The following is a 12,507-nucleotide window of genomic DNA, read 5'->3' on the forward strand; positions in this document are numbered from 1 at the left end:
TGTGGTCTAAGAACTTAAAAAATTTAAATTTACCTATTCAAACCATATCATTATTATTTGCTTTTATATATAAATCAGAAATAACCAATTTAAAATGGAAAATTTTAAAGAAAAAAAAAAGGAAAAAAAAATCCCCCCCCAAATTTTTTGAACCCCCTTATGATTCATCACCCCCAAACTCAATCCAAGCCTTCCCTTTGTGGTATGGTACCTTGCAGTACAATTTCAGAGAGATCCATACACTTGAACACAAGTTATTGTCTGGAAACTAGAAAAGTGCTTGTTTTTTTGGCCCCTTTTTGAACCAAAATTCCTTAACGTTTAGGGCAATTAACCCCAAACTCAAACCCAGCTTTCCCTTTGTGATATTGAACCTTGTAGTACAATTTCATAAAGATCCATACACTTACACACAAGTTATTGTCATAAAACTAGAAAAATGCTTGTTTTTTGCCCCTTTTTTTGCCCCTAATTCCTAAAATTTGGAAGCAATTACCCCCAAAATTAATCCCAGCATTCCCTTTGTGATATGGAAACTTTTGGTACAATGTCAGAGAGATCCATACACTAACACACAAGTTACGTCTGAAAGTTACAAAAATGCTTATTTTTGGCCCCTTTTTGGCCCCTAATTCCTTAACTGTTGTTACCATAACCCCCAAAATCAATCCCAACCTTCCTTTTGAGGTATTGAACCTTATGGTAAAATTTCATAGAGATCCATTCACTTAAACTAAAGTTCGAGTGCGAAAACCAATGTGTCTTCGGAAGACGACGAAGCCGGATGACGACAACGTCATACCAATATAGGACTGCAAAATGTTTTTGGGGTCCTATAAAAACAGAGGAATAAATTTAAAAAATAAGATTTGAAAGCATAAAGTATTGATATAAATTGAAATAAATGGTAGGAGATGATGAGGCTATGTTTTAAAAATATATAATAAGGGCATGCATATTGTATGTAATTTAATTGCGTAAACCAATTGCAATCGTTCCATTAGTTCATTTATTTCGTATTCTACTTTTGCATTTAAGGTAGATGGGGTGTCTAAATTATGATCCATAGAATTTTTAAATAATTTGCCAAAATCTAGTTTATATCATGCTTTTTCAAAAAAAATAATAAAAAGAATGTGGCACGGGGCTTATTTTCACGCTACAGGTTGTGCAAAATTGACAGATTTTGTATAGATTATGCATGGAAAACCCAATTTTCTGCCATAAAACGAAAACTACACCATAGAATTTTGAGATAAGATATGAGAAGATAGCTCTAATAATATGCTTTCAGATAAGAAAAAGAAACTAGAGGCTCTCAAGAGCCTGTGTCGCTCACCTGACTCTACTTTGGTTTTAGAAATCATGTAAAGATAGATAAAAATCATAACAGATACCCAAATAATGATTGAGGCCAAATTTTGATTAATATTGGTCCCGTTATTTAATAAAATATCCTGGTGGCCATCTTGAACAGTAAATCGGCAACAAAGTAGCAACACTTGGTCAGCACTTCATAAGGAACATTCATGCCATGTTTGGTTTCATTCCATTCAGTGGTACTCTAAAAGAAGACATTTGTATGTATTTCCCATAGGGTCCTATGTTAAACTAAGCCCCCCCCCCCCTTGCGGCCATCTTGGATGATGGATCGACTGCAAAGTAACAACCCTTGGTCAGCAACTCATAAGGAACATTCATGCCATGTTTGGTTCAATTCCATTCAGTGGTTCTCTAAAAGAAGACAATTGTATGTATTTCCCATAGGGTCCTATGTTAAACTAAGTCCCCCACTGTCGGCCATCTTGGATGATGGATTGGCTGCAAAGTAACAACACTTGGTCAACATCTCATAAGAAACATTCATGCCATGTTTGGTTCCATTCCATTCAGTGGTTCTCTAAAAGAAGACATTTTTATGTATTTCCCATAGGGTCCTATGTTAAACTAAGTCCCCCGCTGGCGGCCATCTTGGATGATGGATTGGCTACAAAGAAACAACACTTGGTCAGCACCTCATAAGGAACATTCATGCCATGTTTGGTTTCATTCCATTCAGTGGTTCTCTAAAAGAAGACATTTTTATGTATTTCCCATAGGGTCCTATGTTAAACTAAGTCCCCCGCTGGCGGCCATCTTGGATGATGGATCTGCTACAAAGTAACAACACTTGGTGAGCACCTCATAAGGAACATTCATGCCATGTTTGGTTTCATTCCATTCAGTGGTTCTCTAAAAGAAGTCATTTGTATGCATTTCCCATAGGGTCCTATGTTAAACTAAGTCCCCCGCTGGCGGCCATCTTGGATGATGGATCGGCTGCAAAGTAACAACACTTGGTCAACATCTCATAAGAAACATTCATGCCATGTTTGGTTCCATTCCATTCAGTGGTTCTCTAAAAGAAGACATTTTTATGTATTTCCCATAGGGTCCTATGTTAAACTAAGTCCCCCTCTGGCGGCCATCTTGGATGATGGATTGGCTACAAAGTAACAACACTTGGTCAGCACCTCATAAGGAACATTCATGCCATGTTAGGTTTCATTCCATTCAATGGTTCTCTAAAAGTAGACATTTTTATGTATTTCCCATAGGGTCCTATGTTAAACTAAGTCCCCCGCTGGCGGCCATCTTGGATGATGGACCGACTGCAAAGTAACAACACTTGGTCAGCATCTCATAAGGAACATTCATGCCATGTTTGGTTCCATTCCATTCAGTGGTTCTCTAAAAGAAGACATTTTTATGTATTTCCCATAGGGTCCTATGTTAAACTAAGTTCCCTGATGGCGGCCATCTTGGATGATGGATCAGCTACAAAGTAACAACACATGGTCAGCACCTCATAAGTAACATTCATGCCATGTTTGGTTTTATTCCATTCAGTGGTTCTCTAAAAGAAGTCATTTGTATGCATTACCCTTAGGGTCCTATGTTAAACTAAGTTCCCCGCTGGCGGCCATCTTGGATGATGGATCTGCTACAAAGTAACAACACTTGGTGAGCACCTCATAAGGAACACTCATGCCATGTTTGGTTTCATTCCATTCAGTGGTTCTCTAAAAGAAGTCATTTGTATGCATTTCCCATAGGGTCCTATGTTAAACTAAGTCCCCCGCTGGCGGCCATCTTGGATGATGGATCGGCTACAAAGTAACAACACTTGGTCAGCACCTCATAAGGAACATTCATGCCATGTTTGGTTTCATTCCATTCAGTGGTTCTCTAGAAGAAGTTCAAAATGTAAAAAGTTAACGCCGACGACGGACGACGGACGCCAAGTGATGAGAAAAGCTCACTTGGTCCTTCGGGCCAGGTGAGCTAAAAATGGGGTCACGGGACCCATTTTCTTACTACATAATAAAATAGGTAAATTCCTAACACATTCTATTGTAAAAGTAACTTTATCTGAATTATCTGCCCTTACATTTGAGTTGCCTCCCCTTATGTGGCAAAGTTGGAAAAAATAGAATTAAAACAAAAGTATTCTGTTTTTTTGTAAAATACAACCATAAATATGATAAAATATGTCATTTTCTCTATTCAAATAAAAATTCTTACATATGAATTACCTACTACTCTCAATATTTGCACCTTTTATTAAAGATCTAGACCAATTGTTTTCTGGTATTTCAAAATCCACAATGGAGGAAGACACCCTATCTACCTTAAGACCATAAACCTACATTATTCATGCAATTCTTTTTAGTCTGTTTGACTTTTTTGATTTTCTTAAAAAAGTCAATCAAAGTCAAAAGAGATGTGGGATAAACGTTAATAAGACAGTAACCAAAAAACACAAAATTTATTTACATACAGCCTAAAATGTTGGACATTTGCCTCGATTCTAGATAGGTTGTTGAGTAATTCTTTTTTTGGGGAAATGCTTTTCATCAACTTTTTCTGTCTTTCTTTTTTAGTTGCTTTAAATTAGGGTTAGTGATGTGGTGTATCTTGTTTTGTTGTTCTGCATTGGTGATTTACCTGCTATCTTTTCTTGTATAGTGGAAAGAAAGAAAAAAGAAAAACCCAATGGGACAATCAAGTATGGACAACAACAGATATTGAAACCTGGGAACTAGACATAGAAACTTGGATACATTTATTTTTGTGTAACGTTTGACAAATCACTCACTATACAAAGCCTTTCTCACCCGATTACAATATAGTTTACTGAAGTAGCGGTACATGTTGGTATTAACGTTGAAAAGGCATTTCCATATGCTCTATTAGACTTTAATATCAATTAATATGAATTGGTGTGGAAAAGCAGTATAGGGATATATGATTTGAACAGTGTCTTTTTCAAGCTAGCCATAGTCATGTCCTAGGATTTCTAAAAATCAACTTGTCCACAGTGTTTTGAATATCATGCCTTTTAATTTTTCTCTGAAAATTAAGCAGCCGTGAACGGTATTTTATAGTACACTGTAATACAATTGAAAATATTGTCACTCATGTCAGTATGATGTTTTAAGCATTATCATAATTGAAAACATTCACATAGACATGTATTTATATTCATTCATACTAAAAGAATGTTGAAATTTGAAAGCTACTCTTATTTATAGTAGTAGATTTTAATGCAGTGCTTTGCCATGCTTCCATGGTGGCAATAAGCCCTGAAAGACCACTTTGACAAAATATTGTGCAATCTTTCCTGTCTTTATGCTTTTGTAAATTTTGGTGTTTTTAATTTTTATATTTGGTGATGGTACCTTTTTTCATTATTTTATTGTTAAGAAATTCTTTATAAACTAAAAACTACTCACATATTCATCTATTAATTATTCCTCAGCTTTTAGTTTTGTAGGTTTGAGCATTGTTGATGAAGGTATATTCAGAAAAGCATCTCAGATGCACCAAATTTATAAAGTGTTATTTTCATTGGCTAACATATTAGTCTGACATACCCCATGTGTCCCTAATTAAACTGACAATAAAACACAAATTAACAAGTGCTTCATCTTCCTGTGATGTTTGGATGAAGAAAATAATTTTTTAATTAATTTATTTCTAGACTCAAAGAAGGAATTAAAAAACTTAGTGCTTTAAATGAAGATTTAATTCACTTTTTGAATGAATTCTTTGAAATATTCCTTTTATGTTTTTCAACATAACAATATTATATTTTATCAATTATTCACTAACCATTGAAAGGTAGTAACAATTCTTTGATGACATTCTCTCCAGCTAATTCTTCAGCTATCCTCTCAAGACCTGAAAATAATCAAAATTTATTTACAAAATCTATGTAATAAGGCTTTTTCTGGCAAAATCATTAAATTCAGCAATCCTATTAGAAGATATTTCACATTACTTTTGGGAAAGAAAATATTTTCATGTGTTAGTTGTGTAATTACAACTTTTGCTACAACCTGGAAACTGTCATCAGAAGCACACATGAAAATTGAATGCAAAATTTTGAATGTTGTACATGTGAGGTTAAACTAGGTTTTTTTCTCAACCCTCCCACTTATTAATTATCCTGCTATTTCATGTAAGCTGAGAAAGTTTTAGGTAGTCCTTATTAGGTCCACTTGCGATGATTTGGTTACATAGTCCCTAAAGTATTTCTTTAGCTTTGTCTTTCTGAAATTATGTCCCTTTGATTGCTAGAGAAGATACAGGGGTTCAGTTTTGTTTTAAATAATGAAAGGTCCAGAACCATTTGAATTTTCAGGTGAATGGTCCTCCATATGAAAGTCAACAATGCTGTATAAAGCATTAGTGTTAAAATTGGAGGTCCTTGATTTTTTAAATTCAAAAATAAAAAGTCCACTCCTAGAAAGGCAGGTCCCTGACAGACCCACACTAATTTGAACCCCTGTGATAAATCCAGAAAATCTGCACCAAGAGCACCAAAACAGTACATTATAATCACTGAATCAATACCACTGTTGGTTGACTGTAAAACTCATGGTACCATCCAACAAGAAATCAAAGTACCAGCATTAACCATGATTTATTTATACATACACTACAATTTATTTTGTAAATTACACAAAAACAAAGTTTGCTTTCTCTTGAGCAAAGTTGACCTAAGATGATAAAGCTGTTCTTTTTTTAATCACTTTTGATTATAAAGATTCCCATATATTTGTACATCAAGTGTACCTGACAATTCTTGTTGGAGGAAAATACAAATACAAATCTTTCACAGCAATTTAGCAGTTAAAGGTAATATATAAAATACATTTCAAGTAAAATAACTGACTTTCTATTCTTTCAATTAGGTAAAGAAAAACATTTATTTACAGCACATTAAAGACAATTATCTGTTCAAACTTATGTCTACAAGTACAAAAAGTACATGTAAGTAGTAATAAGTCATTCACACTCTATCAATATGACAGATGTTTGGTAACACCTGAGCAGAAATGTGTTATCTGTCCATTATTGTTTAACTGTAAAATGATGGAGATATACATGTCATAAAATTCATTTTCAGTTCATGAAATACTTTCATTTTTAAAGTAATTCGTTCAAAAAAAATATTTCAAAGTAATTTATTTAAAAAATGTTTGAGTTATCTCCCATTTTTTCCATAATCTATAGACTTTCTCATATTGATTTTTCAGTTATGTGTCACTGAAATCAGCAGAAATCCTTGCAATTATTCTAGATGAGTCCTATGGTAAATTTGGAGTTTGGAGTCACCAATCTTACACCTACAAGTATATATTTCCTGTTGAAAAAATCTGTTTACAAAAGACCCACCAAAGTTTTTGACTGAACAAATTTAATTATTCTATTTTAAAATTATAACAATTAGTGTTCCTTCTGATTGCATATATGTGCTTTTTCGTTGTATAATCCTGAATCCTAACAAATCATGAGAATTAACACAACTAATCAGTTAAAAGCAAGCTCAGTGACATATACTTTTTATAGTATGATAAAATAGAATGTTTCCCTCTAAGTTTCTTACAAATGTAATGTTCGATGTGGTCATAATACTATAATATTGTTAGACTATGCTATTTTTGTCTCATCATTTATTTAAAGTACTCTAACATTGATTTGTGAAGCTAATTGTTAGGACCTTCCAAATACTATCAACATGAAAAACCACATTGACAACCCTGTTCCCTTACATGTAAAACACCATACTGTTCTTTTAAAGTACATTGTGTATGTATCTACATATATATCACCTTTTTATATAGTTATAAAAACTACACAATCGTAACTCAAACATATATATATACATAGATTATCATATAGTTTGCATTGCAATTGCCTAGTTTTCTAAATTTATTACATGCATTTTAATTTAACAATGATCATGATGTACTGTCAATATCATGCTGTACGCCAACATTAGTCTTATCATATCTTGGAAATGTTGTCTCATACATATTAAGTTAATATTCCCTTTCCCCTTATCATTCAGGTCCTCGTGATCATTTCACAGACATCTTACAATTAAATTGATCGTAATTCATAAACACTTCAGTATACAAAATAATCACTATACATGTACTAATGATCAATTTTAGTCCTAAGATTTTGTGTAATGCAGGCCAGATTCTGTAGTCTTATATTACTGAATGTAAAAATCTGCCACAACAATAGACACAAGTGTCCTTTGAATTTTTCATGCCCAACAAAGACATTTCTTCTATTATTTTCTTAGTGAAAAAAAAAGTACAATGGTTTACCTTTTATAAAAGGGTATAACTCTTGAATATTCATTATACAGTAATAACCTTAATCTAAAGACAAGGAGATTGTTACAACCATGAAAATATCAGCTTGCAAATGTCATTTTATCTTGTGGTGAAACATGAAAAGATTAGCTTTCATATGTCAATTTGTCTTGTTGTGACTATATTGCTTGTGCTACCAAAGGTAGAGATGAGTGAGAGTGCTGGAAAATTTAGCTATCAAGCATGTGACAATATGCTTCCAATCTTTATCCTAAAAATTAAGACCAAAAGTGTAGTCCCAATGAATTCATAGATGCAGTAGAATGTGTCCACCGTGCCTAAGGTGTATGTTCTTATCATTTACAGAACTTTATGGGTTGTTTACTCCTGAGAGAGCGTCCCCATGAATTTTCACTATCACATGTGCTCTATGGTTGATGTCTTTTTTCGTTCATTGCTGTAGTAAAAGTCAGGTGGTTGGGTTTCACATTTTGTAATACTAGGGCATTTTATAAATTAAAATAGGGTATGGGTTTTGTTCATTGTTGTCTTGAAGATGGTTAGGTGACCTATAATTGTTCACATCCTTGTCCTTTGATCTATTGAATTTGATAGTTGTCTAGTTGACAAACATATCACAGGGTTCTCTGTCCTTCGATCTATTAAATTTGATAGTTGTCTGGTTGACAAACATATCACAGGGTTCTCTGTCCTTCGATCTATTGAATTTGATAGTTGTCTAGTTGACAAACATATCACAGGGTTCTCTGTCCTTTGATCTATTAAATTTGATAGTTGTCTAATTGACAAACATATCACAGGGTTCTCTGTCCTTCGATCTATTGAATTTGATAGTTGTCTAGTTGACAAACATACCACAGGGTTCTCTGTCCTTTGATCTATTGAATTTGATAGTTGTCTAGTTGACAAACATACCACAGGGTTCTCACTAATGTTTTTTTTAAGGGGAGTCCAGAGACTCATCAATTTTGGCCATGGCAAGTAAAAAGATTAAATTTGTTGCTATACATGTATATAATTTATCATTTCAGTCTCCATGCAAAAAAGAGCAAGAAAATGACATCAAATTTAAATTAATCTTAAACATGTTAAACCTTTGCTACAAAATGATGTGATATATGCTCAGTTGATACAACTTTTTACAATCTTGATGCATCTATGGACTCCCCAGTTTTCAAAATATTTAGTCCCGGATTAGACTTAGTGAGAACCCTGATACCACATCTCCTAATTTTATATAGTTATAAAGGCTTCTATTCCATTCAAACATAGGTATTCATCCAAAAAACAAATAATTTTTAGTGTCTTAAGATTATAACACAATGTTGACTGCTGTACCCCAATTTTTGACATTTTTACCTATTATGTCTGTTTGTTTTGCTCACACATTGTTGTCAATATAATGGAATTCTATGTGACTGTCATACAAGTGAGAGGTTTAGCTAGCTATAAAACCAGGTTTAATCCACCATTTTCTACATAAGGAAATGCCTGTACCAAATCAGGAATATGACAGTTGTTTTCCATTCGTTTGATGTGTTTGGGCTTTTGATTTAGCCATTTGAAAAAGGACTCTCAGTTTTGACTTTTCCTTGGAGTTTGGTATTTTTGTTATTTTACTTTTTTTACTGATTAACTGATCATGAACTTTTATTATTTAAAGAGCCATATGCCATATCTACTGGAAAGTTGACAAATGAGACTGACGGTCTGTCCTTTACTTTAAGGTGTAAGTTCAACTTCAAAAATATAGAAATTTTTAATCAAGACACACATAAGTTTTCATCAATAATCATAATTAATTTTATTGATATTCAGTTTTTCCTTAAGCAAAACAAGTTCCTTGATTATCTATATGACTTTTCTACAAGACAGAAATTAGTTTTCATCTATACTCATTAATTTTATTGATATTCAATATTTCAAGGACACAACTCCTAGTCAGGTTCTGAAAACTGCTTTGAATTTTAATGTTAGTTAATTTCAAACATTTCATGCCAGCCACATCAGATTTTCATACAGAATACCAGTATTTCGGATAAATATATTTTTTTAAATTTACACATGTGATTAGCATTTTTATGCTTAAAGCTGAAAAATGTAAATCTGTCTAATAATATACAAGAACACAAATAGTTTTAGTGTCAAGTTTACATACTTATTTGTATTTATTTACAACTAAGTGTCCCTGAATTAATTTAAGTGATGATAGCCATCTGTTTAATTTCAACTGTAGGCATTAATGAAGGAGTATCACATGACCATAGGAACACCATGCTTCATGCTCAAAAATTAACAGGGGCTGCCTCTGTGCAGAGTGGTCTAAGTACTTCACCTACAACTACGGTATCACTAGCCTATCAACACTGAGGTTGTGAGGTGCATTCGACTCCAATCTTAATTGACTATGATTGTCAGTTTTCCTACCAAAGGTTGATGGTTTTCTCTTGGATCTCTGGGTACTGGCTTCCTTCAATAATAAAAGCTGGCCATCACAAATTATAGCCAACAGTGCTGAAAGTGTTGTTAAACACCAATCAATCAATCAAATACTAACAATATCCCTATGCAGTGGCGGATCCAGAAATTTTCATAAGGGGGGCCCAGACTGCCCAAGAGGGGGCCCGCTCCAGTCATGCTTCAGTGATTAGATATAGGATGATGTGGTATGAGTGCCAATGAGACAACTCTCCATCCAAGTTACAATTTATAAAAGTAAACCATTATATTCCCTATATAATCAACCAAATTTTTCCCATAAAAGGGGGCTCCGGGCCCCCTGAAAAACCCTCTAAATCCGCCTCTGCTATGTATTCATAGTACTGGTAATTGCCTGTTATCTGTTTTGTTGGATTGCTCTCTCCTTGACATATATATACCAAACATAAAAGTTACATTTCATTTATTCATATCTATGGATAGGCATTTCAACTTCATTTCGATCTGTATTATTTCTAAATTTAACTTAAACTGAAAATTTATACAGCTGGTACATATTACAGCACTGTTGCACTAATGTAGTAAAAGGGAACTTTTACTGGTCAGATAGAGTTCTAAATGAATTTTAAATGATGCATGCATTATTGATTTGGACAACAGTTCATTTTGATGGATACTCATAAAACAAACTGACACATAAACATTTACATAAACAAATGCTTCTTGCTTATGATCTTGAAATTGTGTAATTCTTTATCTACATGTGTAAAGAAAATTTGTTGTGTAATTCTTGATCTATAAAGAAAATTTGTTATCAACGAATGCTGTTGCCAGCAAAATATCATTTACTTGACAAATCACTCAAAATAATACTAAAATCATTATAAAAATAGGGAGATGTTGTATGATTGCCAATGAGACAACAATCCACCTGAAAAAGTCATGTTTACTTAACAGTTGCATAATGTACATTTGAACATTTGAATTGTTTTACACTGTAATATCAGGTTGATCAATTATGGCTATATAAAGCATAAAGGTGTGATAAAAGTATAAAGTTGCCATACAATTCATCCAAATAGTTGATATCAAATGATATACTGGATGTACAGTTTAAAAAACTGTTGTCCCCCTTACAGCTAATAACAGGGGTCAATATTTTACACTGATGAAAATTATTTTTATTACATAAAAACTGGAAAATATTTTCTGATAGACGCAAAAATGTCAGAGAGCAGAAAATTACACTTTAATGGCTTTTAAGGAATCTGAAAATTCAAAAAAGTAATTCCTAGGGAAAATAACCCTTGATCATACATGTATATGTATACTTAACAATACAAATAATACACCATTCATACCAATACAGTAGTTTCATAATTTTTGTTTTTGCTGAAAATTGAAAATTTCTAGTTTATTTTAGCATAATCTTGAAATTAACCAATAGGTTTACAAAAATTCTAAGATAAGGATCCGCCAATTTCAAAGTGGTCATCAGAAAAATAAATGATTCAAAAATTGAACATCAAAGTCATTTAACTTGTTTTCAGGTAGAAAATTACACGCCACCTCAGTATCACAAATATGGCAACACTTTTAGATTAGGGTTGAAAATGTTTTGTTTTTAAGAGAAGTCAGAAATGAAAATTTAAACAAAAATCTTCACTTTCACAGCATTAGATTTTTGGATTCAAGAAATATTTTGACCCATTATAAAGTCACTTTAAAAAAAAAGATAAATGCAATAGAAATTTTTACTCTGAGAAAGTTAATGGAATCAGTGTGTTTCTTTAGTTGTTGAGTATTATATTAATGTTTAAGATGAAATGAACATCTTTTAATTGGGGGAAAAAATGGATCATTTTTACTCTTTTTTTTTTTTTTTAACTTTTTTTTATTTCTATTACTTCTTAAAAAATCCCAGATTTCAAGGGTTATAAACCTTTCAAAGTACACCCAACTTTTTTACATTAATAAAATTCCTAAATAGCAATAAAGATGTCCACACATAATGGCAAAATCAAGAGAGCTTTATATTTAACTGTTTCAGAATAATCTGGGTGTTTCTTTTGAAAATTGACAATAAAAGATTGGAGAAGTTGATTCACAAGTGAGGAGCATGCAGCTGCCATTCACTGTTAAATTGAAACACTAGAACCAATCTGCATTTCAAATCAACCAATGTAAATTAAATTATTTCAATTGTAATAAAACTAAAAGGAGACTTATCCAAGTGTAAAGTTTTGCATCTAATCTTCTTAAAGATGTTAAATTTTAAAACTTTAAAATGATGAACATGATTTTGAAATGTAAAATTTCAGGAAACATTTTTTTAATAATCCCCAAATAATCATGAAGTCATTCACAGAAAAAAGTTATGACTATTTTCTTT

At 32.6% G+C, this 12,507-nt stretch overlaps 1 protein-coding gene and 1 long non-coding RNA gene across 4 annotated transcripts in view; both read right to left on the reverse strand.

Annotated features, from left to right (window-relative positions):
* Positions 1 to 12,507, reverse strand: part of LOC127735800 (ligand-dependent nuclear receptor corepressor-like protein) — a 29,671-nt gene that overhangs the window by 16,198 nt on the left and 966 nt on the right. The window contains exon 2 of the mRNA XM_052246165.1: positions 5,155 to 5,223. Coding sequence (XP_052102125.1) covers positions 5,155 to 5,223 — 69 coding nt within the window. The remainder of the gene's footprint in view (positions 1 to 5,154; positions 5,224 to 12,507) is intronic.
* LOC127735812 (uncharacterized) lies at positions 1,145 to 3,330 on the reverse strand. 3 transcript variants are annotated; one of them, XR_007998594.1, is made up of 3 exons: positions 3,178 to 3,330; positions 2,016 to 2,347; positions 1,145 to 1,849 (listed from the first exon to the last, which is right to left on the reverse strand). It is a non-coding gene; the product is annotated as an uncharacterized LOC127735812 (long non-coding RNA). The 3 variants fall into 3 exon arrangements; XR_007998593.1 differs by having other exon boundaries at positions 2,016 to 2,845; XR_007998595.1 differs by having other exon boundaries at positions 1,672 to 1,683; positions 2,016 to 2,845.

Source organism: Mytilus californianus, unplaced genomic scaffold, assembly GCF_021869535.1.
Source record: "Mytilus californianus isolate M0D057914Y unplaced genomic scaffold, xbMytCali1.0.p SCAF_3, whole genome shotgun sequence".
NCBI lineage: Eukaryota > Metazoa > Mollusca > Bivalvia > Mytilida > Mytilidae > Mytilus > Mytilus californianus.